The following is a 26,039-nucleotide window of genomic DNA, read 5'->3' on the forward strand; positions in this document are numbered from 1 at the left end:
GAACTCAAGCATCAAACTATAGACCTATCTGTGTGTCAGGTGTTGTGGTTAAGTTGTTGGAGAAGCTTGTGAGAACAAGGATCCAGAGTTGGGTTGACAACAATGGTATAATCTTTGATGGACAGCATGGATTTGCTAAAGGGAGGTCGTGTTTTAGTAATCTACATACTTATTACAATAAAGTGACTGCTTCCTTGGACAGAGGAGAAGGATACACCGTAATATACTTGGATTTCGCAAAAGCTTTTGATAGGGTACCTCATGATAAGTTGATAGTCAAACTAGAGCAGATGGGGTTGGATATTAGATTAGTGCATTAGATTGGAGACTGGCTATCTGATAGGTATCAACAAGTTGTGTATGGGGGCGCAATATCCAGGAAAAGGAAAGTCACTAGTGGAGTGCCTCAGGGATCTGTTTTAGGACCATTACTATTTAACTTGTATATTAATGATATTGGCGAAGATTTGGATGGAGATATTCAGTTGTTTGCAGATGATGCAAAGTTGGGACGAACCATAAAGAGTAGTGAAGATGTTGTGGCCTTGCAAGAAGACTTGAATAAATTGAGTGATTGGGCAAGCAAATGGGGATGTGAGTTCAATGTTGCAAAATGTAAGGTTTTAAAATTTGGAAAACAAAGATGGGATGCAGAATTTATGCTTGGTGAGAATATATTGTTGGAAGTAGAGGAAATAAGAGATCTGGGGGTGATAGTGGATAAGGATCTAAAATTTAGGGGACACATCGCCAAAATTGTGAAGACAACACAAAGACTTCTGGGAATGATGCAGAAGACACTGACGTGTAGAAGTAGGGAGATTCTTGTTCCATTGTATAAGGCTTTGATTAGGCCGCACATGGACTATTGTGCCCAGATTTGGTCACCTGGTTTTCAGAAGGATGAAGAGATGTTGGAAAGGGTCCAAAGGCGACTGACTAAGGTAGTTTCTGACCTCTGGAATGTCGAGTATGAGGAAAGATTGAAAAGATGTAATTTGCAGTCTAGTGGAGAGAAGGAAGAGGGGGAGATATGATAGAGACCTACAAGTTGGTAAGGGGTTGTTATAGGATCAATGGCGGAGAAGTTCTACAGAGAATAGTGGGAGATCAGGGGTGAACCAGAGGTCATCCCTGGAAACTGTATAAAGAGGGTGTGAGTAGGGGAGTGAGAGGCAGGTTTTTTTCATGCAGAGTTGTGAATGACTGGAATGCCTTGCCTGAGAGTGTGGTGTCTGCAAGGAGTTTGAATGTGTTTAAGATGCGGTATGATGAGATGTGTGTGAGATAAAAGGATCTCCTAGATGAGTCTTTGACTCCATGAGGTCTTGTTTAATAATAATAATAATAATAATAATTCTCACATTCAGTTTTATTTCCCTTTTTATATATGGGTACTATGAGAGCTCTACTCCAATCAACGGGAATTCGTCCCTCTGTCCAGGCTTTCTGAACTATGCAGTGCAGCCACTGACTTTTATACCACCATACTTCAGCATTTCTGGTCGAATATCATCTACTCCTGCTGCCTTTGATGGCTTTTTCTACTTCAAGTATGGATATGTTTTCCTGACTGTATGCCTGTTGAGTGTTTTTTACCACTGTGCTATCACTGCTTGTTTCATTTAGCAATTTCTCGAAGTAATTACTGCATACTTCAAGGATATCTTTTTCTCCCATTTCCATGTCACCTTTCTCATCTCTAACTCCTTTTACAGTACTCTTTCCTCCATTTCTAAGCTTCTTCAACAACCTCCAAAATATTTTGCCACCTTATTGATATTTATTTTCTATGTTCTTGCCAAAGTCCTCCCATGACTTTTGTTTAGCTAGTTTCACAGTGTTTAACTTTCTTACATTTGTCTCTGTATTCTCTAAGAGCACAAGCTGACTTATTTGCCAGGAACTTTTGATATGTTTTCTTCTTTTCCTTCACTGCCTCTTTAACTTCCTGTGTCCACTATGGAGTTCTGGTTTTTCTATCCTTGCAGACAACCTCACCACACGCCTCTCTGGCTGAATCAATTCAAGGTTTTCTTCAAGGCTTGCCACTGAATCTCTAAAGTTTGGTTCCTGTTCTCAAATCTTTCAATTTTTCTTCAATAATCTTTGTGTATTTTAGTCTACAGTTCACACCTGAGAGCTGCTCAACTTTAATTCGCTTTAAAACTTTCTTACATGTTATTCTTTTCAATATGAAATTCAATTTTATCCTATTCAAGACTAAATAGTGATCACTTCTAATTTCAAATCCTCTGTACACTCTGGTGTCCTGCACAAGGGAGAAAACAACACTATCAACAATAACATAGTCAATGAGACATTTCTTATTTTTGCCTCTTCTCTCCATGTGAATTTGTGCACATTTTTATGTTGGAACATGGTGTTAGTAATAACCAGTCCATGTCCTGAGCAGAAATCCAACAGGTATTTGCCATTATTATTAGCTTTGCTCTTTTCTCCAAATTCTCCCATAATATTTTTGTATGTCTGACAATCATTTCCTACTCTGCTGTTTAGATCCCCCAACAAGGACCAACTTTTCCTTTTTCATTGTGTCAGTTGCTTTTTCTAAAGCCTCAAAAAATTCCTCCACTTCTACCTTAGTACAACCTTTTGTGGGACCATAGGCACAAATAAGTCTCATTGTCCAGTTCCCCATTCTTATATTTGCCCACGTCACTCTACTTGAGACTGCCTACCATTCAAGAAGATTAGCCTCGTATTTTGTGTTGAATACAATGACTATTCCTTCTTTTCCTTGATTGTCATTGCCTGAATATAACATTTTGTATTTATTGCGCAGAAAGATCTCACCAGTTTTTGTCTTTTTTGTTTCAGTCACCCCTATTATGTTGATCTGGTAGTTCTCTAATTCGTCAGCTAGCTCCATTTCTTTGCCATTCAGGCTTCTTATGTTGATAATACCGATCTTTAACTCTGGTGATGTTGAGTTGGCAGGTTTTTTCAGATTTGAAAATCTGAAAAAAAAAAAAGTTTATAACCTATAAGTGGAAATAAAAAAAAAAAAAAAGAGGAATGGCAGATGACATATGAGCGGCTCTGCTCGGTGGTGGGATGAGCGTGCCACGAGGTAGAGCCAACGCTGAGAGTTCTTCTTAGTGGCAGGGTGAGCCTGTTACTGTAGGGAACAATGCTGAGTTTTTGGAGTTTGACTTGTACTTGAACATTCAATAAAGGTCAAAACCGGTCTGGGTAATGACCCTTCCCATAATGCATAGCATTATACATACCCATAAGTGCTTTGCATTATGGGACACTAAGGCAAGTGATGGGAGCCTCCGTAGCTTAGTCAGTATAGATGAAGCCCTTTGGTCTGAAAGACCTGGGTTCGATTCCCATCAGTCGTCAGTGACATGAGGAGCCTTTACCTGGTCTCTTTCAACTAAAAGCGAGTTAATCAGTCTTATACAAGTGGAGGGTTTTTCTTCCGGTAACTCAGGTTTTTCATCCCTCAAAACAGGCAAACCAGTTGCATGAACACACAAAGCTAGTCATAAAATATACTACAGAAAGGAAGGCAACAGGAAACCACCTTGCTCATAATCATCTCCCTAGTATGGTAGCATATAGTTACCCCCCCCAGCGGTATGGCTGTGGGAATAGGATAGGAAGGCAAGTGATGTGAAGTCATTAGCTTCTATTTATATATGAGTTGCCTCAGCCTGAAAATACTTCAGGTGCAAACTTTCAAAACTTTGTTTGCTTACACTTGGATAAGAGATTAAACCAAGTATATAATTTCTTGGTATCTTTATATTATGATCATAAGTAGTTAGTTCTTAGAAAAATAAAACTAGCAAAGGCATCAAAGAATAAAGAAAAACACAGATTAACAAAATATAGGATAGAAATTCAAGAAAAAAGTATAAGATACCTATTACTGTTAGATAAACTGAAAGAGACAAAAAAACAGACAAGCAGTACAAGAAAAATGGACAGTCTTTAAAGACATCAATGGTACATAAAGTGGCATTAGGAGAAAAACAATTAGCCTACAAACTGATCAAAAGAAAACTGCATTTCATTGATTTTATAAGTGAAATACCTCAATGTATGAAGATTATAAATCTTTATGAAGTAAAGTAAATAGTGAGATCAGAAAAAAAAATTAAACAGGAATAATGGAATACCTACTGCAAAGAATTAAAACACGATTTTTATTACTATTATTATTACGTGACACCTCCAAGGAGTCCAAAGACCCATTGAGGGAGAGGCACCTACTCTACAACTCTCTGTCTCCACCACTCAAACCACCAAGTACAGCGAATGTCATCATCTACACCAATGCCATCTACTGCCCACCACCACCACTAGTATTTTCACAGACAATCACAAACATCCATGCCCATGGCAGGATTTGAACCTGCAGCCTTCTGACTGAAGAGCATACACAATGACCAGCCTTTTTTTTATGGTAATAAAAGAAGAATCTGGATAATAATACAAATTCAAAAGAGAGAACTACAAGAAAGTATAAAGTAACAAATAAAATGGAAACAGATTGTTTTAAAAATCTATAACATAGAAAAGAATAATGGATAATATAATCAAAGATAATGTTTATGAAAAGGACAGTATAACTTTTGGAATAACAGAAAAAGATATTCAACAAACCCTCAAAGATCTAAATAATAGAAAATGGAGATATCCAATTAACAAGTTAATTATGCAATATTCCAAAGACAGTATTTAAAGAAAGAAAAATAACAAATGACTGACAAAAGAGTCTAACAATATCACTATCTTCAAGAAAGGAGACAGCAAAAGTCTAGAATTTACAGAGGAAGAAATTTTCTTTGCACAACTTTAAAATTATGCACAAAATAATTGGAAATATAATAAATAATTTGATTGATATGGAGAAAAAAAAAAGCATGCCCCAAAAATCATGGTCGAGTCGAACATGACCATTTCAATACAACTCTAAATTAAAGGTTACAGCAAACATTTTTCTTTTAGATTGCACAGAAAATAATGGGTCAAATTCAACCTCATGGTAAATATTTCTCTTTTGGGATGCATTGAAAAAAAAAATAAATAAAAATGGATACCTCCCACTGAGTAGGAAGATACTTCAATGAAGCCTCATCATCAGCAGCATCCCACTCAAGAGATGGGTACTATCCAAACATTAATCCACCATGCTTGTCTTTTTACCTTTATTTCACAGATGCACTCTCACAATAAAATTTAGAATCATTTAACCACAATTGTTTCCAATGATTCTGACAATTAAGTCATTATTTTTTGCTGCCTCCAAAAGATATCCACAGGATCTCCATTTCTTATGACAGGCAATCAGATAAGATAACATTCAACGGTCCCGTGCAGGAGTTTACCATATGTTTTGATCATATGACCTATTGTACACCAAACAAACCAGATTGGCATTACGACTACATTTGGCATAAAAAATCTGACTAGTTTGATCTTGCTCAAAATGCAGTTTCTTCAGTCACAATTTAATGGAACAAAACAAATAACCCTCTATAAAAGCTGAAATATCAAAGAGATTATCTGAAATAGAGATGATGAAACTAACCTGTATCATAACACGTCACATTACTGGTGAACATTTAACTTGAAATGTTTAACAGGAAAACTACGTTGCCTGTTGTTGTATCTCTGTACTAAGGACCATTATACTTAACTGATAATTAGCTTAAGGAATTAACAACGCATATGAAGAATATTAATTAAAGGCAACTTTAATGAATAACTTCTATATTTCAGCAGAGTCACGTTGCCATCTTCAGGAACATAAAAATATGGTATGTGCATGCAGGCACTAACAAAAGCAAATGAGGAAGAAGGCAAGAAACTAATATTGTTCCTAAAGTCCTAATGGTGCCCTCTGGCAGGCTAATTTTGTTGTCTTTGCCGTTGGGCTGAAGTTCTCATAATGTAAGTCTCCCAAATTTGGGGTAGTTTCATGCACCCAAATTTGTTGAGGTTTTGAATATTTTTTTAGAGCTGCTGATGATTCCTTGAATAATCTTTCGTACTTAAACTTGCTGCGGTGTATTATTTTAGTTTTCTTCCAACAAATTCTATGGTGGGTATCTAAGGCATGGTCTGCCAGCCCAGAGTGGCTGTACTGGTGAAACCGGATGTAGTCTTTGTGTTCTGAAATCCTGATATTTGCTGTCCTGCCTGTTTGGCCAAAGTAGGGCAATTTGCAGCTGCAAGGGACCTGGTATACACCAGGTAGGTCTAGGGGAAGTGGTTGGTCTTTGGTAGAGCAGATAAGGGATGCCAACTTTTTATATGGTCTATAACAAGAAGTAAGTCATATTTTTTGAGGATATTGGTTATTTTCTCAGAGGCGCCCTGGATGTAGGGGATGGTGATAGATTTAGTGAATCTTTATTGTGTGTGTGTGTGGGGGGGGGGGATTATGTTTACTTGTTTTAGTATTTTTTTAATTTTTTAGGGGTTATAGCCATTGGCTAAGAAAGTTTTGTGGATGTGGTTTAGTTCAGTGGTTAAGGTCTTGTCATCTAAGCAGATTAATTTTGCCCTGTTATATAGTGTTTTTATAACCCCATTTCATTGCGGGGGGGGGGGATTGCTGGTGAATGTATCTGCCAGTATGGGTGGGTTTTCTGTAAACAGAGAAAACCAAAGATCCATCAAGCTGGCAAGTGATTAAAGTGTCTAGGAAGGGGAAGGTGTTGTTTTCCTCTTTTTCTAAGGTGAACTGGACTCTGGGGGTGTTGGTTGTTTAAGTGTGTTAGGAAGGAGTGGAGTGTATCTGAGCCATGTGACCAAACAGCGAACACATCATCCACGTATTGAAGCCAAATAGTGGGTTTTTGTGGGGCGGAGTTTAAGGCTTTCTCTTCAAAGGTCTCCATAAAGAAATTGGCCAAGGGTGGGGAAAGTGGTGAACCCAGGATGTCCCCTCTATCTGTTTGTAGAAATTTCCTTGCCAAACGAAACTGAGTTTGTTGTGAACTGAAATAGGGCTGAGATATTGGGAGGAAACTTGGATTGGATGAGCTCTAGGGTTTCTTTGAGTGGGACATTAGTGAATAGGGAGGAGATGTCAAAACTGACCATTATGTCAGTGTGTCAGAGCGAGAGGTTTTCTATACTGGCTGAGTTTTTTTATGTGTGATGGTGTGTTGCCAGTATAGTGTGTGCGTGTTTTGGCTAAATGTTTGGCTAATTTATATGTGGGGGAATCAATGCCATCCACTATGGGATGTAATGCACATTTTGTTTATGTATTTTTAGGAGTCCATATAATTGGGGGGGAGGGGGTGTAGAGTTATAAGGTTTTAGTTTGTTAGTGACTTCCACAGGCCAAGAAGTGACTTTCTTAAGGAGTCTGTGGAGAGTTCTAATCTGAGAGCTGGTAGGATCATATTCAATAGGTACGGTACTAAAGCATTAAGCTTACCTTTGTAGTCCTTTTGATCGAGCACCACAGTGGCGTTTCCCTTATCCGCTTTGATGATTACTATTTTTTTTGTTTTTCTTCATTTCTAGTAGGGCTGCATTTTTGTCTTTGAATAAGTTGGTTTTTGGAGGTTTTGCTTTGGTGAGAACACTGACTACATCCAGTCTGACGTTGTTGGCGATATGGTTAGGAAGGTTGCGAATCCCATGTTCTATTTGGATCATGATTTCCTCGGAAGGTATTCTTTTAGGAGCTAGGGCGAAATCGTGGCCACGTGATAGTGCGGTGAGTGCTTCAGGCTTTAAAACTACTGACGAGAGGTTGACTACAGTGTTGAGTGGTGGCTGTGGTTTATACTTGAATAATAATTCTGAAATTATTAATATAACTGCAGAATTAATAAAGGGTTTCACAAGCTGAATCCTGTTATTTGAGATCAAATAAAATCTGAATGGAGTAAAACAAGCACTAGGAAACTTTTTCCACTTGGTTATACTATAAATTAAAGATGACAAGAAATTATATTCTTGGTTTAATCCTTTATTCAAGTGTAAGCAAACAAAGTCTGTGCCCGAAGTATTTTCAGGACAGTGTAACTCGTATATAGAAGCTAATGATTTCACACCACTTGCCTTAGTATCCCATAATGCAAAGCACATATCCTTACAGACATGTATATTGCTATGCATTATGGGAAGGGTCACTACTCAGACTGGTTGCGACGTTTATTGAGGTCTTATCAGTGGGAGACAGACCCAGAGGCGATACCAAGGTTGATGTAATGCAGAAGACATATTTACACATACGAGTAGCCAAAAGGTGTCACACCTTATTATTAAAATATTTTGGATTAGAGATAGTTGTTGGAAGTTTTTCCACTTGGTTATATATGGAAATATGTTGAAAGTTTATTTTTCACTTGGTCAGACTATAATAAATTTAGTTTAATCCTTTATCCAAGGGTGTGAAACAAAGTTTGCGCCTGAAAGTATCTTCAGGACTGGTACAACACCGGACAACTCCTTGCAAAGGTGGAGCAAGCTACCAACACTCCTATCTTAGTATTTCCCATAATGCAAAACACATCTCCTTGCGGATATGTATAATGTTATGCATTAAGGGAAGGGCCACTACCCAGACTAGTTTCGACCTTCATTGAGGTCTCTTCAGTGGGAGCCAGGCCCAGGTGTAGGTACGGTGTTGTACCACTTTACCCCAGTCCTGAAGATACTTTCAGGCGCAAACTTTGTTTGCACACACTTGGATAAAGGATTAAACAAAATTTATTATAGTCTGACCAAGTGAAAAATAAACTTTCAACATCTTTCTCTAAATCCAGAGTAATTTAATAAAAAGGTGGCACACCGTTTGGCAGCTCCTATAGGAGGAGATGACCTTGCTAATGCTTCTGCCTTGTATCTCCACCTGTGTCTGGCTCCCACTGAAGAGACCTCAATAAAAGTCGAAACTAGTCTGGGTAGTGGCCCTTCCCTTAATGCATAACATTATACATATCCGCAAGGAGATGCGTTTTGCATTATGGGAGATACTGAGATAGGAGTGTTGGTAGCTTGATCCACCTTGCAAGGACTTTGCAAGGAGTTGCCCGGTGTTGCACCACTTAACCTCAGTCCTGAAGATACTTTCAGACGCAAACTTTGTTTGCACACACTTGGATAAAGGATTAAACCAAATTTATTATGGAAATATGACTTCCGTATTACTTCAACCTTGGTATCACCTCTGGGTGATACCAAAGTTGAAGGATTAAGAACAAGATGTCAGAGGTTTTGAAAAAATTCGAAGACACAGAGGTGTGGGCCATCATCAAGTTTTTTGTGCTGCAAGAAAAGTCCACATCTCAGATTCACCAAACTTGATGTTAGACTTTAGGTGACTGTGTCCCAGCATATCCAACAGCTGCCAGATGAGTAACCAAGTTTAAAACTGAGCATCCTGAGACAACAGATGCCCCCAGATCAGGAAGACCTCACACAGTGATCACACCTGAAAACATCAATGCAATGCATGCTATGATCCTTGATGACAGATGAATACAAGCCAAAAACATTGCAAAGACTCCGGGGATATCCAGGGAATGAGTTGGGGTCATGATCAACTAACATCTGGACATGCAGAACTGGGTCCCCAAAATGTTTGAATGCTGACCAAAAGAGAGAGAGAGAGAATGTGTGCTATCACCTCAAGGGATTTTTGGACATTTTGAGAAATCAGGTGCAAATGTTTTGACACATATTGTGGCTGTTGATGAAACATGGCTTCATCACTATGATCCAGAGACCAAACAACAGTCAATGGAGTGGAGACACAAAAAGGTTCTCCATGGCCATCAAGGAGATGACAAATGGATCCAAGGCTATTTGAAAAAGCTTAGAAATGGAGAAAGAGTACCGTAAAAGAAATGAAAGAATGAAATGACATAAAAACTGAAGAAAAGGATATCCTAGATGTCTGTACTTTGAAAGACTGTTAAATGAAACAAGCAGTGAGAGCATAGTGGTAGAAAACATTCATGGGATCAGGAGCACATATTTATACTTGAGGTAGAAAAAGATATCAGAAACCTGAAATGTGGAAAGGCAGCTAGAGTAAATAATAACTGAACAGAAATGCTAAATATGGAGGTATAAAAGTTTTACAGTGGCTACTCTGCATAATTCAGAAAGCCTGGTCAGAGGGTCTAATTTCAGATGACTGGAGTAGAGCTCATAGTTTCCATCTATAAAAAATGGAATAAAGATGAATGTGAGAGATACAAAAGAATTTCTCCATGTGGTCCAGGCAAGATTTAAGCAAGCATACTTGAAAAGAGGCTGAGAAAAATTGTGGAAAAGAAACTTGGAGAAGTACAAGCTAGGTTCAGGGAAAACAGCAGTCATCAAGATCAGATTTTCAATTCACAACAAAGAATTGAAAAATCATGGGAATATAACAAGGATCTGTATTTCAGTTTTGAAGATATGTTTTGTAGAAAAGGCATATGACAGGGCCCAGAGAAAAGCTTTTCAAAACATTACGGTTATATGGAGTAAATGGAACATTATACAGAATGAATTGAAAGACATGCAGGAAGATGGTTTGATGTAAAATCTGTTGAAAGACAAGGATGCACATTATCTCCATTCTTATTCATCATTTATATAGATTGCATTGTGAAAGAAAGTGACATTAAACCTGATAACAGAATCAGAGATATCAAATGTAGCTCTTTGCTTTGTGCAGATGATGATGTTCTTCTAAACACATCCAGTGCAAGTCTTCAAGATTCTTTAACTAAACTGAATAACAAATTGGCATGAAAATCAGCAATACAAAGACCAAAACTATGAAAATAGGTACGAACATAAAAAACTTCAGCTGCATTCTCAGCGGAGAACCTATAGAACAAGTAACATATTTCAGTTATATATTCACAGCTTTTATTGAAAATCGCATGAAACTTGTAAACAGAAAAAAGAATACTCAATGCTGTTATGGTGAGGGAGTCAGTTGAATAAATTTATATGGAATAAGGGAAAAATTAGCCAAAACACTAAACTAGCAGTATACAAGACTGTGTTCAAACCAGTTTTAAGTTATGGATCTGCAAGTTCTCAGAAAAATACTGGCTTGAACAGATGGCATCAATGGCAGAATCATATTAAAAATGAAGACATTATGAAGAAACTTAACATTGGCTGCATTCAAGAAAGTGAACAGGAGTAATCTAAGGTATTAAAGTTAGCAAAACAGGTCTTCATCATCATCATCAAATTCCTGCCATGTACCCTCAAGGGGTGTACAGGATATGATAGTACTACATGAAAAATTTACATCATTACTAACTTCCTAACTACAATTTTCCTCCAGATCAGTCTGTTACTTGCCAAAACTCCAATATTATCAGATCTCATATTTCTGTCGTCTAAGGCACTTGGTACCGTATCAATCCACCTATATCTTGGTCTTCCTCTGCGTTGTTTTCCTGCCAACCTGGGAGAACACTTGTTTTGCCAATCTTTCCTCGCCCATTCTGTTTAAATGACCATACCACCTGAGATTAGCTCTGCTAACACATTCCTAGATGCTGACAATGTTAAGTTATTTCATAATATCCTCATTTTTAATAAGATATTGCCATTGATGCCATCTGTTCACGCTTCTAATCTTTCTCAGGACTCATATCTGCGGTCTCTGGTCTTTGGTCAAGTGTTTTATTTCTGACCCAGCTCTCAGATCCATAAGTTAAAACTGGTTTGAACACTGTCTTGTATAGCTAATTTAGTGTTCTGACTAATTTCTCTCTTATTCCATATGAATTTATTCAATTGACTTCCTACTATACCAGCTTTATTGATTCTGTTGTCTATTTCCATATTTAATTTACCATCTTCACTAAAAATCGTGCCTAATGCAGTTGTTCACAATGCAGTTGACATTTTCAACGATTCTGCCTATTTTCATTGTCTTTGTCTTTTTATTGCTGACCTTCATACCACATCTATTACAACAGTTATTCAATTCAGTCAAGGAATCTTGCAGACTCGTAGTGGATTTATTGATAAGTATAACATCGTCTGCATAAAGCAAACAGCTGACATTAACATCTCCAATTTTGATATCATGTTTAATACCACTTCCTTTATAATGTGATCCATACATATAATGAATAACAGAAGGGATAATGTACATCCTTGTCTCACACCAGATTTAACATTACACCATCTTCCTGTACATCCTTCAATATTAACTAACTGCTGACTTACAAATCAAATAAAGACTAAGTATTGCTTGATATAATGCCCCATTGACACCATATAACTGCAGCGTATTGAATGGCTTCTCTCTTGGCACCTTATCATATGCCTTTTCCAGATCTACAAAACTCAAATAGAGATATTTGTTATATTCCCATGATTTCTCAACTATTTGTCGTAAAGTGAAGATCTCAACCTGACAGCCTCTATTTGGCCGGAATCCAGCTTGTTCTTCACCAAGCTTTTCTTCTACAATTCTTCTCAACCGTTTCTCAAGTATACTTGCATATATCTTACCAGGAACACTCAGTAGGGAAATACCTCTGTAATTCTCACATTAGTTTTATTTCCCTTTTTATATATGGGTACCATGACAGCTCTACTCAAATCATCGGGAATTCGTCCCTCTATCCACACCTTCTGAACTATGCAGTGCAGCTGCTGCAAGACTTTTATACCACATATGTCAGCATTTCTGGTTGAATATCATCTACCCCTGCTGCCTTTCCACATTTTAAGCCATTGATGGCTTTTTCTACTTCTAGTATGGATATGTATGCCTGACTGTATGCTTGTTGAATGTTTTTTACCACTGTACTATCACTGCTTATTTCATTTAGCAATTTCTCGAAGTAATTACTCCACACTTCAAGGATACCTTTTTTCCCACGTTTTCAAGTCACCTTTATCATCTCTAACTCCTTTTACAGCACTCTTTCCTCCATTTCCTAAGCTTCTTCAACAACCCTCAAAATATTTTGCAACCTTCTTGATATTTTCTATGTTCTTGCCAAAGTCCTCCCATGACTTTTGTTTAGCTAGTTTTACACAGTGTTTGTCATTCTTACATTTGTCTCTGTATTCTCTAAGAGCACAAGCTGACTTATTTGCCAGGAACTTTTGATATGCTTTCTTCTTTTCCTTCACTGCCTCTTTAACTTCCTGTGTCCACCATGGAGTTCTGATTTTTCTATCCTTGCAGACAACCTCACCACATACCTCTCTGGCTGAATCAATTAAGGTTTTCTTCAAGGCTTGCCACTGAATCTCTAAAGTTTGGTTCTGTTCTCAAACTCTTTCATTTTTTCTTCAATAATGTTTGTGTATTTTAGTCTACAGTTCACATCTGAGAGCTGCTCATCTTTAATTCGCTTTAAAACTTTCTTACATGTTATTCTTTTCAATATGAAATTAAATTTTATCCTGCTCAAGACTAAATAGTGATCACTTCCAATTTCAAATCCTCTGTACACTCTGGTGTCCTGCACAAGGGAGAAAACATCACTAATAACATAGTCAATGAGACTTTTCTTATTCCTTGCCTCTTCTCTCCATGTGAATTTGTGTACATTTTTATGTTGGAACATGGTATTAGTAATAACCAGTCCAGAAATCCAACAAATATTTGCCATTATTATTAGCTTTGCTCTTTTCTCCAAATTTTCCCAATATATTTTTGTATGTGTGACAATCATTTCCTACTCTACTATTTAGATCCCAAACAAGACCCAACTTTTCCTTTTTCATTGTGTCAGATGCTTTCTCTAAAGCATTAAAAAATTCCTCCACTTCTACCTCAGTAGAACCTTCTGTGGGACCATAGGCACAAATAAGTCTCATTATCTAGTTTCCCATTCTCATATTTGCCCACATCGCTCTACTTGAGACTGCCTGCCATTCAGAAGATTAGCCTCGCATTTAGTGTTGAATATAATGGCTACTCCTTCTTTTCCTTGATTGTCATTGCCTGAATATAACATTTTGTATTTATTGCTCAGAATGATCTCACTAGTTTTTGTCTTTTTTGTTTCAGTCACCCCTATTATGTCGATCTGGTACTTATCTAATTCCTCAGCTAGCTCCATTTCTTTGCCATTCAGGCTTCTTATGTTGATAGTACCAATCTTTAACTCTGGTGATGTTGAGTTTGGGTGTTTTTTCAGATTTGTTCCAGTAGCTGACTTTTTGCTGTTCACCCTGGTTCCCTGGTGAAAACAACAGGGGCCTTGTTTAACCGGGCGACGCCCCAGCCGGTATGAAATTTTGTCATGTTGTACCATCATTTTATAATTTGGTTTAAGCCAATAAGAATTACAATTTGGTCGGCTAAATCCCAAATTTCCAGCCCATCTTCGTTTGTTCAGTATCCAGGTAGATACCCAACAGGGTGCACCCTGATAAGGTGAGGATTGGACATTAGGTCAGAAGACCTGGTCGGTTCTTTGCATTCCTTTAAAGGCGATGTGGAGATCTCGTCTCAGTTATACAGCTTTGATCCTTAAGCTCCCCAACAAAACAGGCGTTTGATACCAAAATAGTAGGGAAAAAAAGATCTCGGTGGATTGAATCAATCTACCTAGATCTTGAAATGTTAGATACAACAATATTAGTATTGAGAAGTAGTAGACTTATTTGGAGAAAAACTGTTGATAGCAGATTAATAATAATGTAAATTTTATCATGAAATCATGTAGCGCTGTCATAACAACCTGTATACTCATTCAGAGTATATATCAGGAAATTGATGATCATGAAATCGTGCACATTAATTCTTTATTAATGAAAGATTAGTGTGTAGGAAGCTTGACTGTGCAAAAATGCCCTACGATAAATGAACAACATGGTAGAACTGTTTTTGATGGTGTGTGAGATTGTTTCTGATGCTAGATGATGCAGTGTCAGTTAACAGAGTGACATATAAGCTGTTAACTTTTCCAAAAGTTCAACTGCTTTTATTCTATTTTATTCATTTCTAAGTAATTTATATTCTTTTATAAATTGGATCTATTATAATGTAGTAGCTAACAGACTACAACTCTAGTCAACTTTCACTAGAGCAAATCATAGGGACCATAACAATAGTTTGATATAATAAATTTTCTTTAGGAAAGAACTGTGCTTGTAGGACTTCAGTTGGGAGTTTATGGTAGTTTCTTAGAGTGAATGATTTGGTATTTTATGGTGCTGGCTGAAGTAAGAGTAACAGTATTTGTTATTTACCTTCTGGTGCAACCTGTTCGTTATGTGTCGGATCCCATCTTCTTTCCTGACGAGTAGCTCCATTTAAGATGACATAGTCCAAATTCTAGGAATGAGGGCCAGGAATAAGGATTAATTAACAGTGATTTATTATTTTATTATTCCTGTAAAAAATCAAAGGTAACCATATAAATCCTAAACCTAAATAGAAACCTGATTTTTAGAATGTTTGTTTGAACCAGCTTTTCTAATTAGACAAAAATCAAGTTTTCAATGACTTTTAAAGTAGAATTACTACAAAACCATGAATAAAAACATAGGAGAAGGGTAATAACACCCTGCAACACTGAGTGAACTGTCATAGGATCTTGGTAAATCATATTTGTTTAATGACTCTTATAAGAGGGCATTCAATCACCAAGGTCTCTCATATTTTACTCTTATACCATTATAACTAAATAAAGAACAAAAGGTTTAGTTGGGAATTTTTGTTAAATAAAACTTTTATTATGAACAAATAGCCTGCATTAGTAAGATAAAATTATCCTTTGCTGGAAACTAGGACAGGAATAATTATTATTTCTTACAGCAGTCTGAACTCACTTTTTTTATAAATTTTTTTAGCAACCCCACATTCAGAGGTTGAAACCCCTACAGCACATTAATGCCAACAGGTGGATTAGTATACTAAAAGAGAGAAGGAAGTATTATTAGTTGTAAATAATTGTGGGTTGAAATCCTTAGGAAATACTGGAGTTAGGCTGGTCTAGAGAGAAGAGGCAAAGAATATAAAAGAAGATTAAAGAAAAAAAATTGCCATCTGAACTGAACCTTTTTCCACTCTCAAGTGTTCATTATTGGGTGCCTGCATGCTATATGCCATCTGGGATAGGGTACAACATGCTGTGCATTTTAATATACAGTATAATGGATCCTGTTTCAGATGAACAGCACAAAAGTGGACCCTGTACACACTCGTATTGCTCTATCATCTGACTAACTGTGTCTGTTAGGATGTGTTAGGATGAACGATTTTTATAGCTCCATCCATTCCTTTCATATCACAATATTTTGTCACAGGAATGCCACTCGCTGCATGTCCACTGATATAGGGCAGACACTGGTATGTGTGCATGTGTGATATCTCCAGCAGAATAACTATTTCCACAAATACACATGCTAGTAATACCTATGCTCAAAATCATTTTAGGCAATCTGTTTTGCCAATTATTCTGTTGATCTGTGCATACGTGCACATGCACGCACACACCTTGGTATCCACCTGCCTCATTTAGATAGCTGAAATGGACAGATGAGAATTGGATGGAAACTCAAATTTCATTCAATTTCATCAAAGCCTAATCAGGACTTTTAAGCAATTAATGCAGCTGGCTTGATATTATTACTCTGCTGCATCCAAAGGGCAAGTATTGGTACCTATAGAACTTGTGTATTCACCAGACTGGTTTGCCTGTTTTCAGAGATAAAAATCCACCACCTCTGTATGAGACTGGCTAACTCACATTTGATTGAAAACACCCGATAAAGTTTCCTTGCATCATGAGTGGGATTCGAACCTGGGTCTTTCCAAACAATGGGGTCATCTATACCAACTGACCTGTGGAGGCTCTTCATCCAATTTATATGGCTTCATTAAATGCTGCATATATTTTAAAATTTATGGACACCACTTCAAATGAACAATAACTAGAGAAACATGTAGCGTAGTCTACCCACAAATTCGTGAAACAGACAATAAATGGGCATATATGGCTGGAAGTTTGACAAGCCACTATTACTAATCACCACACTACTTTCAGTTTCTTCATGTAAATGTTGATAAACTGCTCAGATATGTCTACTGTATTCTGTGATTTTTGAAATGTAAACCACAGCACAATAAACAATGATATGAAAAAGAGCAACCAATTTGCACAAAGACCTTTGTGGATAGCATTTGAAAAGGAAGCAATTAGAAGGCCACAAATATTTGAGAGATTTTTCTAAGTTTAAGAGTAGAGAAATATTAGTCAAGTAGTCCTGTCCTGGTTTTAGGTGATCAATCAAGTCACGTTGATGAGACTTAAAAGACTGTGCACTGATCTATGAAACAGCTGATTTCTTTTTCAGTTTTAAAAATAAATTATCTTTATCAGGAAGCCTTCTTTTAGTAACTAGCATTAAGGAGACTATAAACATTTCCCACAGCTAGCCTGCTAGTTGTGGGAAATGTTTATAGTCTCTTAAAATGAAAATGAAATTTCCATGAATCATTGAAAAAAAAAATACATTTTCATTTTCTGAAAAATGAAAATGTATTTTTCAAAAAAATACTTGATATCCTTGCTTTTTTAAACCTAAAGACAAAATAAATAGAAAGAAAAATTTTTTCACTTGTAAAAAAAATTCAGGTCAGAAAGGGTTAATGGCAATCTCAACTACAACCTTTCTGATGATTACTCCTCTGCTATTCAGCTATGGTGGTCACGAGACCACGTCCTCGTGCATGAGAACAACAACCAGTTAGTACAAGAATTCATTCAAATCTGAGCAATCCAATGATAATTTAAAACCATGGTAGATGTACTTGAGTAATGCTTTTGTGTATCTCTGGTTTTTTCACTTCTATGTAATGCAACAGATAAAGCCTTCTAGAAAGACGAAACTAGTAGTGCCTTTAAAAATAAATTGGTTATTTTTTATCATTTGGCTATATAGTCATATAAGTTATTTTTTGAAACTTGTCCAACAGCCATGAAAACATAATCTATGAAATATATATAACATTTCATCTTCCTTATCATTGTTGGCTCAATGGCCTGTTACAAACAAGCACAGAGCAGTTAATCCCTAACACCCTTTATTAACTGCATTGGGTGCTATGGTTGTAAATTGCATCATGTGTTTTTCTTACTCGTTTGCCTGTTTTTCTGGATGAACAACCCTGCCATCTCCATACGAGGCAAGATTAACTCGCCTTCAAATGAAAAAAAAAAAAAAAAATCGTAAAGGTTCTTCACATCCTAGATGGGATTTAAATCTAGTCCTTCAAACAAAGGGCTTTGTCCATACCGAATGAACTCTGGTTATAAAGACATTACTTTTTTGCAGAAGTGTCCAGAAAAACTTTGAAGTATTCCTACTTCAACTTTATACAACTATAAATAAAAGACAGACATAAATAACAAGTGCCAAGAGACATTTAAAGACAACCATTTCTAATTTATAAGCTTTTTTTTGGGGCTTATATTGCTATGCTGTTAACCTCTTTTTTTTTTATTTTTTAAATATCTGATCTACACACGAAAGGTCACAAAACACCTATAGCATGCTAGTGCCATGTGTGGACAAGAGAAATGGAAGAAAGGAGGAGTCTGTTCAAAGATTTTGCTTGAATAGCTGAGGCTTGAATTCTTTGTGGAAGGCAGAGTAGGGAAGACTGTTCCCTAGGACAGAAGTAGATGGAATAAAAGAGGAGGCAGTGAAGTTGGTCTGGTGAGTTTTAAGATGGACTGTAAAAGGGTGTTGGTTAGCAATGGCACTTATTTTAATGATTTTGGAGGAGAGTGGAAGAATAATAGTGGCTAATTCAGCAGAGGTCCATGAAAGTATGTGTAGAAGAGGCACAAGGCAGAAACAATGTCTGTGAGAGAGGAATCATTAATTAGCTGGATTGTCCTCTTCTAGATAGGATTGGATAATCTTAGAGAGGATTTTGGTGCACCACTCCAAATATGGGAGCAATATTCAATGGCTGGGCAGATTTGGGCTTTGTACAGAGTTAGCAGATGCAAAGGTATGAAGTAGGTGTCTTGTACAAAAAAGTACACCAAGTTTTTTGGTGGCTGCAGAAGCTATAATTGAAATATGGTTATGCCAGGAATGACTGGAGGTGCAAGTCAGTCCAATAAGAGAGATCTGATCATGTTTAGATATCTCAGTATCACTGCAGGTAAGAAGGAGGGATGTAAGAACAGACAGAACTCAGTTTTGGTGGCATTAAAGTTTACAAGTTGCACTTGCACCACTGGGATATAGCTAGGAGATCTGAGTTCAGGTCCTTAGGCATAGTAGAACCTGAGGATTCTAATACTTGAGCACTAACAGGATTGTCAAATGAAAAGGAGGAATGGAGTGTACTGTCATCATCAAAGCTATGGATAGGAATGGAAGTCTGTGAGAGCAGGTCATTTATATACAAGAGGAGGAGAGTGGGTGAAAGAACAGAACACTGGGGTACTCGTATGTAATAAAATTGTTGTTAACCTTTTATGTTATATTTTGATGCACTGCTCATTTGAGTATTGTGGATAGAGTAATGGAGTATAAATGTGTAGCCAATGATACAAATGCATGTTGTGCAGACCCCCCCCTCATTTTAGCACAAAACCTTCCTAGCCAATGATTGCAATTTCCACCATATCCAAAAATATCAAAACCTCATAAGCATACACCCCCACCCCCATCTTCCAAAATGGAGATTATACCAAAGCTCTCACCATTTCATATATTCAAGGCACATCTGAAAAACTAAGTTAAAAAAAAAACTTCCCAACCACTGACAGACCATATAAAAAATTAGCATCCCTTATCCACTTCACCAAAGACCAATCACAGTCCCTAGACCTGCCAGCTGTTTACCAGATCCTTTGTAGTTGTAAACTATTCTACTATGGCCAAACAGTCAGGACAACCAACATCAGAAATGCTGAACATAAGGACTATATCTGTTTTCATCGCTACAGCCACTCAGGACTCACTGACCATGCTTTGACCAACTTTGCACTGACCAACATAGGACATGCTAGAAGAAGGCCACTCTATTCATTGCAACAAATATAAATATAAAAAACTTTAATTTGAATTTGCTTCTGTTTAAAGAAACTACCCAAACCTGAGCAACTTTTGGTTGTGTGAAACTGCTCCAAATTTGTAAAGCTCTCATCCTCTGTACTTCAAGCCCAATATCCAAGGATATCCATAATGGGATGCTATTTAGGATGCCAAGCTTACTCTCAGTTGATATTCTTCAGCCTCATTCCTTAGTGTAGTTGCTTGCATGCACATACATTATTTTGTGTTCCATGATGATGGTAATTTGACTTCGACAAAATACTAGAAGCATTAATTAAATCTCTTTTAGTTAACATATTATTCCACACCATAATTTCCTTAAAAATACAGTTACCCAATGAACTATGAGGTCTCCTATACATGTGTGTGTGTGTAAAAGGAAAAATTACTTAAATCAGTCACTTCTTGGCCCAAGGATACAGTTAAAAAAACTACTTCTGCACAAAAACAAAAATAAACTAGATTACAATAAAAATGTAACCATTCCATACATTAAAGGGATATCAGATAAAATAAACAGAATACTACAGAAATACAACTTTAATGCCACCTTTAAATCTCCTGCAAAATTTACTCAACTCATCCAAGGATCCCCTTCCTCCACTGGCCCACCCTGGAGTATACTGTATTCATTGCAATTGTAATTTGCCCTATATAAGTGAAACAGGAACTCACAATTCCTATCTAAACAAAGGAACATAAATGACACATTAAATTTAATAATGATGGTAAATCTGCCCTTTCTGATCATGCTCTGAATACTCTACACAGAACTGACTAGAAAGGTTCCTGTTATTTTCATCACACCAAAATGTCGTCTGAGCATAAATTTAAGAAGGCCTGTGAAATTCTTATCAGCTACCCTAATCTTAACAATAATGATGGTCTAAAAATCCCAAGAATATGGAAGGCACGTATTATACCCACATAACCTTTCCATCTAAGAGTTAATTATAAATGGGACTGTACATAATCCAGGATCTTAACTCTAATATAACAACTCTCATGTTAAATTAGGACACCACTTTTGCTGTAATAAAACTACCTATATGAAATTGTTCTTTAATGATATTTTAAGTAGAATATAGCTTTGATGTAGTTATTTTATTTTTTTCACCAGAGGTCAGGCCAGTAGAATAATTGTTGATCAAATCACATTCTCGTTGGCATACTGTTTTCAATATAATATAGCTTGCCTCTGTGTATGTATATATATATATATTCCTTCTATATAAGAAAGGTGATAAAACTGACATAAGAAGTTACAGATCTATAACCCTTCTACCAGTCCTTCACAAGCTGTTTACAAAAATTATAGATGGCTGAATAAACAATATATTAAATTTTCATCAACCAAAAGAAGAGGAAGATTTCAGAACATCCTTCTCAACTTTAGATCACTTACAAGCCTCAAATTAAGTAATGGAAAAAACAAAAGAATATAATATACCATTTCTTTGGCTATCATAGATTATGAAAAAGCCTTCAGCTCAATAGACCTGTGTAAAAGCTTGCACATAAATGAAAGAAGAGCACAAGGAAGATGAAGAAGATCTTGACTGGCAGACATCAGCCAGTGGACTGGCACGAACTCTGAGGGACTGTTCAGAGTGGCTGAGAATTGCTCAAAATTTGCCAAGGTGGTCACCAACCTCCGATAGGAGATGGCACTCGAAGAAGAAAAATGGTGGAGAGATGCACAAAACCGTCCAAAATGGAAGAAGCATGGAGAGCCATTTGTCTAGTAGTGGACTGAAGAAAGCTGTTGATGATGATTTCAGTCAGAATATTACAGGCTTTCAGCATCTTCCTATCTTGTATTAATGCCTCAGAGTCTGTTACGGTGTCATTTGATCTTTTATATAGTCTTCCAGCTGATCTTTTGCCCACAGGTTTATATTCATGGATTTGTTTGGTGATTCTACTACTGTCCTTTCTTCCAATGTGCTGTTTCCATTTCATCTATAGTTGTGGATACATTCTATTATTGGTTGTTCATTCATTTCTTCCATGATTTCTTTATTTCTTTTATGATCTAACAAAGTGTATCCTGCAGTTCTCCTCATAAATCTCATTTCTGCTGTAGTTATGCTTCTCTCATTTCCTTTTCTGATCGTCCATGCCTTACTTCCATAAGTTAGCACTAGTCTTGCTAATGTTTTATAAGCTCTAATCTGAGTATGTTTTTGTACCTTCGAGGGTTTAAAAACTTGATTTATAATTTAATGAAATAAAGAGCCAAAAGGCTTCATTCGGCTTTGAAATAATGTGGGATTAAATATCCCCTTAATTTAAATAATCAATTTATAATATCTAAAGTTCTATTGAAATTTGTAATTTTCATTTCTATGTCTTTTTCCTCTCTGTAGGTTAGGTGATATCCTAGGTATTTGAAAGAGTTGACCTGTTCGATAACTGTATTGTCAAAACAGATTTTGTATATGTATCATGGATCGCTTTAATTAGGCAATGAGGAACTCTATCATTTCTTAATATCTCAAAAAGTTTACTGCAGTTAACTCTATCAAATGCCTTAGAATAATCAATAAAAGCAATATGGATTTCCACATTGTATTAATTCCTCTATAACTTCCATATTTATTAATATCGCCCTTCTTGTGTATAGGAATAACTATTGCCTTTTGCCAGTCTTTTGGTGGTGGTTCACCATTCCATATTTTATTTATTAGTTTAAGGAAACGAATTTTGAGGTTTGGGCCTGGATATTTGATTAATTCAGTATTTAACCCATTCTTAGCTGGTGTTTTATGGTTTTTACAACTTTTTTAGAATAGTTTCTAACTCATCTATTGTTATAGGATCCAAGAGTGTCTCATTATCGAAGTTATTGTTTCAAAATCTTTATTATGAGTCCAAAGGTTATAATAACATAGCCAGGTATTCTGTTCGATGGGTGAAAGACGCGAGTTTTCTCTTAGATCTCTATTTAAATTATTTAATATTTTAAAAGTTTTAGACTGCGAGCATGTAATATCTGTTTCAAATTCAGAGACAAAGTTGTCCCAGGACTCTCTGTTTTTTTCTTACAGGTTGTTTAGCGATTGCTCTTTTTCTCTTGTATTCTATATAGTCATCTTCAGATATGATTGCTAAATATTTTTTAAAAGCATTCCTTTTGTCTTCAATGATTTAGGCAATCTGATCATCCCATCTTCTAATTCCCTATCTTCTCTGCCATTTCCTCTTCTTTCCCAGTGATCCATTGGCCACGTCTATTATAATTGTTTTGATATTATTCCATTCTTCTGCGACAGTTTGCTTAAGTTTATATTTTCTATTTTTTCATTAATTATTTTTTTAAGAGCCTTTTAAAATGCCAATCTTAAAAAAGGTTTCCTATTCAGATGAATGGGCTTTTCTCATTAACCATTGAGGTGGGAATCTTAGGTTTGAAACAAGAAGAAAGTGATCCATTTCTAATTCACAACCTCGGTATACTTTTATATCTAGAATGAATTTTGCAAGTTTTTTATTAGCTATTAAATAATCTATAATTGTCTGCGAACCACGTGCTGACTAAGTATATTTATGGTGGTCTTTATGCTTAAAGAATGAATGTGTGATTTTTAAACTATTAACTACTGAAAAATCAATTAAATTTTTTTCTCCCATTGCTATTGCATATATGTTCTCCATAGTTTCCTACACAATAAGAAATAGGGGTGTTTCCAATTGTGACATTAAGGTTTCCAAGAACAGATATGTAATCATTTTTATCTATTACAGGCTTTATTGGTGGCAATGATAGTTAATTAAGGTAGAATGCAAACAATGGATTGATTTAAAATAGTGAGGGCTGTGTGATGTTATACATAAAATAATGCCAAGGAAGGTATAACTTATAAAACATTGTCTTATTAGTCATTCAGTAACTAAAAAACCTTTAATGATGTGCAATTCGAATAAGCCTCTCCCATATCTTAGATCAGTGTTTCCCAAGCTTTTCCTACGATGGAATACTTCACAAATCCTGAATTTTTCACGGAACATCTTGGTTATTTTGTAATGTATTAATTAATAATTGATCATTAATTATTCATTAATAATTAATTAAACATCAATTAAACATCATTAAATTAATTTCTGTTGATTTTCATTGACATATCTGCATTATAAATGTTTATAAACGTTGAGAGTTTTTTGTTTAATAAAATTTCCATCAAAAGGAATTTTCTTTTGAGTCCATTATCTTTCCAAATCATTAGAGATTTCGTCATTTTTCTCTTAGAAAATTGCGTACACGAGCAACGAGCTTTGCACTTACTGTTGACAGAGCAATAAACACTTTCTCGAATTTTATGTTCATTGTGTTTGATTGTTTGAATTGTTGATTCATTTAAATTCAAAGTCCTTACAACAACTGGTTTTTCTCCATTTTCAACCGATCCATGATTTTAATTTTTTTTCTATGAGAGAAATTTTCTTTTCAATATTCATTTTTTCCCCGGGGTGCTTAAGGGTCAAAGCTGTATAACTGAGAGGAGACTTCCACATAGCCTTTAAAGGAATGCAGAGAATCGATCAGGGCTTCTGACCTAATGTCCAATCCTCACCTTCTCGTGGATGCACCCTGTTGGGTATCCCTGGATACTAAACGAATAGGATGGGCTGGCAATTTGGGATAGCCGACCAAATTGTATTCTTACCGCGTTAAACAAGGGTTATTACTACAATTTGTAGACCATGTTATATCGAAACCGCGTTGTATAAGTACCGTGTTATACGAGGGTTACCTGTACTGACCATTTAAAACTATATATTTAGAAATTTATGTACATTTAATCACACAAATACAACATTTATTTTACAAATGATATTCTATATTTTTCAATTTAGCTACTTTTGATACACAAAGCTTTTGACTCTGTATCACATGAAATTTTAATAAAAAAATTAGAGGTCAAAGGAATATGAGGTACTGCACTAAACTGGTTCAAAAATGAGTTAAATGCCAGATCACAAATTGTAAAAATAAGCAATAGCTATAGCAGCTCCAAAACAGTAGACTGCAGCGTACCACAAGGATCTGTTTTGGGACCAATTTTATTTAATATTTATATCAATGACTTCTGCAATCTTAAACTAAACAGTAGAATAAATACTTTTGCAGATGATACAGTACTAATTTTCTCTACAGACACAGCTGAACAAATGAAAACCATCGTGAATGCTGATCTTCTGAAAGTAACAAATTGGTTCCAGTCAAACAAACTCAGTCTGAATGTCTCAAAAACTAAATACGCAAATTTTAACTTGCGAAATACAACTGGCAAAATGAACTTCACTGCACAATTAATTTTGCATGATTGGAATTGCAGGACAAATTCAAATTGCAACTGCGAGAAAATAGAAAAAGTCAGTGTAATAACTTATTTGGGATTAAAAATTGATAATAGTTTAAGCTGGAAACTGTATATTACCGATGTTGTAAATAAAGTAAGGATTTTACTACCTAAACAGATTCTTAAATTTAAATATGCTAAAAATATTATATTCTGCCTGGATTCAAAGTGCACTACAATATGGTATATTAAGTTGGGGAGGAATCTCTCGCACTATGCTGAAACCTTTAGTCATGACTCAGCATAAAGTAATTAAAATCTTATTTAGAAACAAATATACGGATACTGCAATGTGTAATAAATACACTATACTAAACATACTATCCCTGAGATATTTATACATCTATAGGGTACTATTATTCATAAAAAATGACAACGAATACGTAAATATCAAACAAGATGCTTTCCTTAGTAGACATGAGGGCCTAAAATGTATAGTTCTAAAAGCAAATAAAGAAGCAATACACAAGCATTATACAATAAGAAATGAAACTATCCCAAACAAATACAAAACTCTAATCAAAGAGTATTTATTTTCCCACAGAAATGATGAATCTCTGTTCAAAATAATTGTATAAATTATTGCTTTTAAGCATATTTGTATTCAAAGATCATAAAAATTTTAATGCTATTTAACTGCTTTATTTTGTTCCA

At 35.9% G+C, this 26,039-nt stretch overlaps 1 protein-coding gene across 3 annotated transcripts in view; it reads right to left on the bottom strand.

The window, feature by feature from the left end:
• The window catches only part of LOC150092289 (coiled-coil domain-containing protein 130 homolog), a 115,851-nt gene that overhangs the window by 55,955 nt on the left and 33,857 nt on the right, over positions 1–26,039 (bottom strand). For all 3 annotated transcript variants that reach the window (XM_090414952.1, XM_090414951.1, XM_090414950.1), the window contains exon 4: positions 15,190–15,274. In XM_090414952.1, the coding sequence (XP_090271078.1) occupies positions 15,190–15,274 (85 nt within the window). The remainder of the gene's footprint in view (positions 1–15,189; positions 15,275–26,039) is intronic.

Source organism: Typopeltis vanoorti, chromosome 26 (genome assembly GCF_054136105.1).
Source record: "Typopeltis vanoorti isolate ZY-2024b chromosome 26, IOZ_Tvanoo_1.0, whole genome shotgun sequence".
NCBI classification, from domain to species: domain Eukaryota; kingdom Metazoa; phylum Arthropoda; class Arachnida; order Uropygi; family Thelyphonidae; genus Typopeltis; species Typopeltis vanoorti.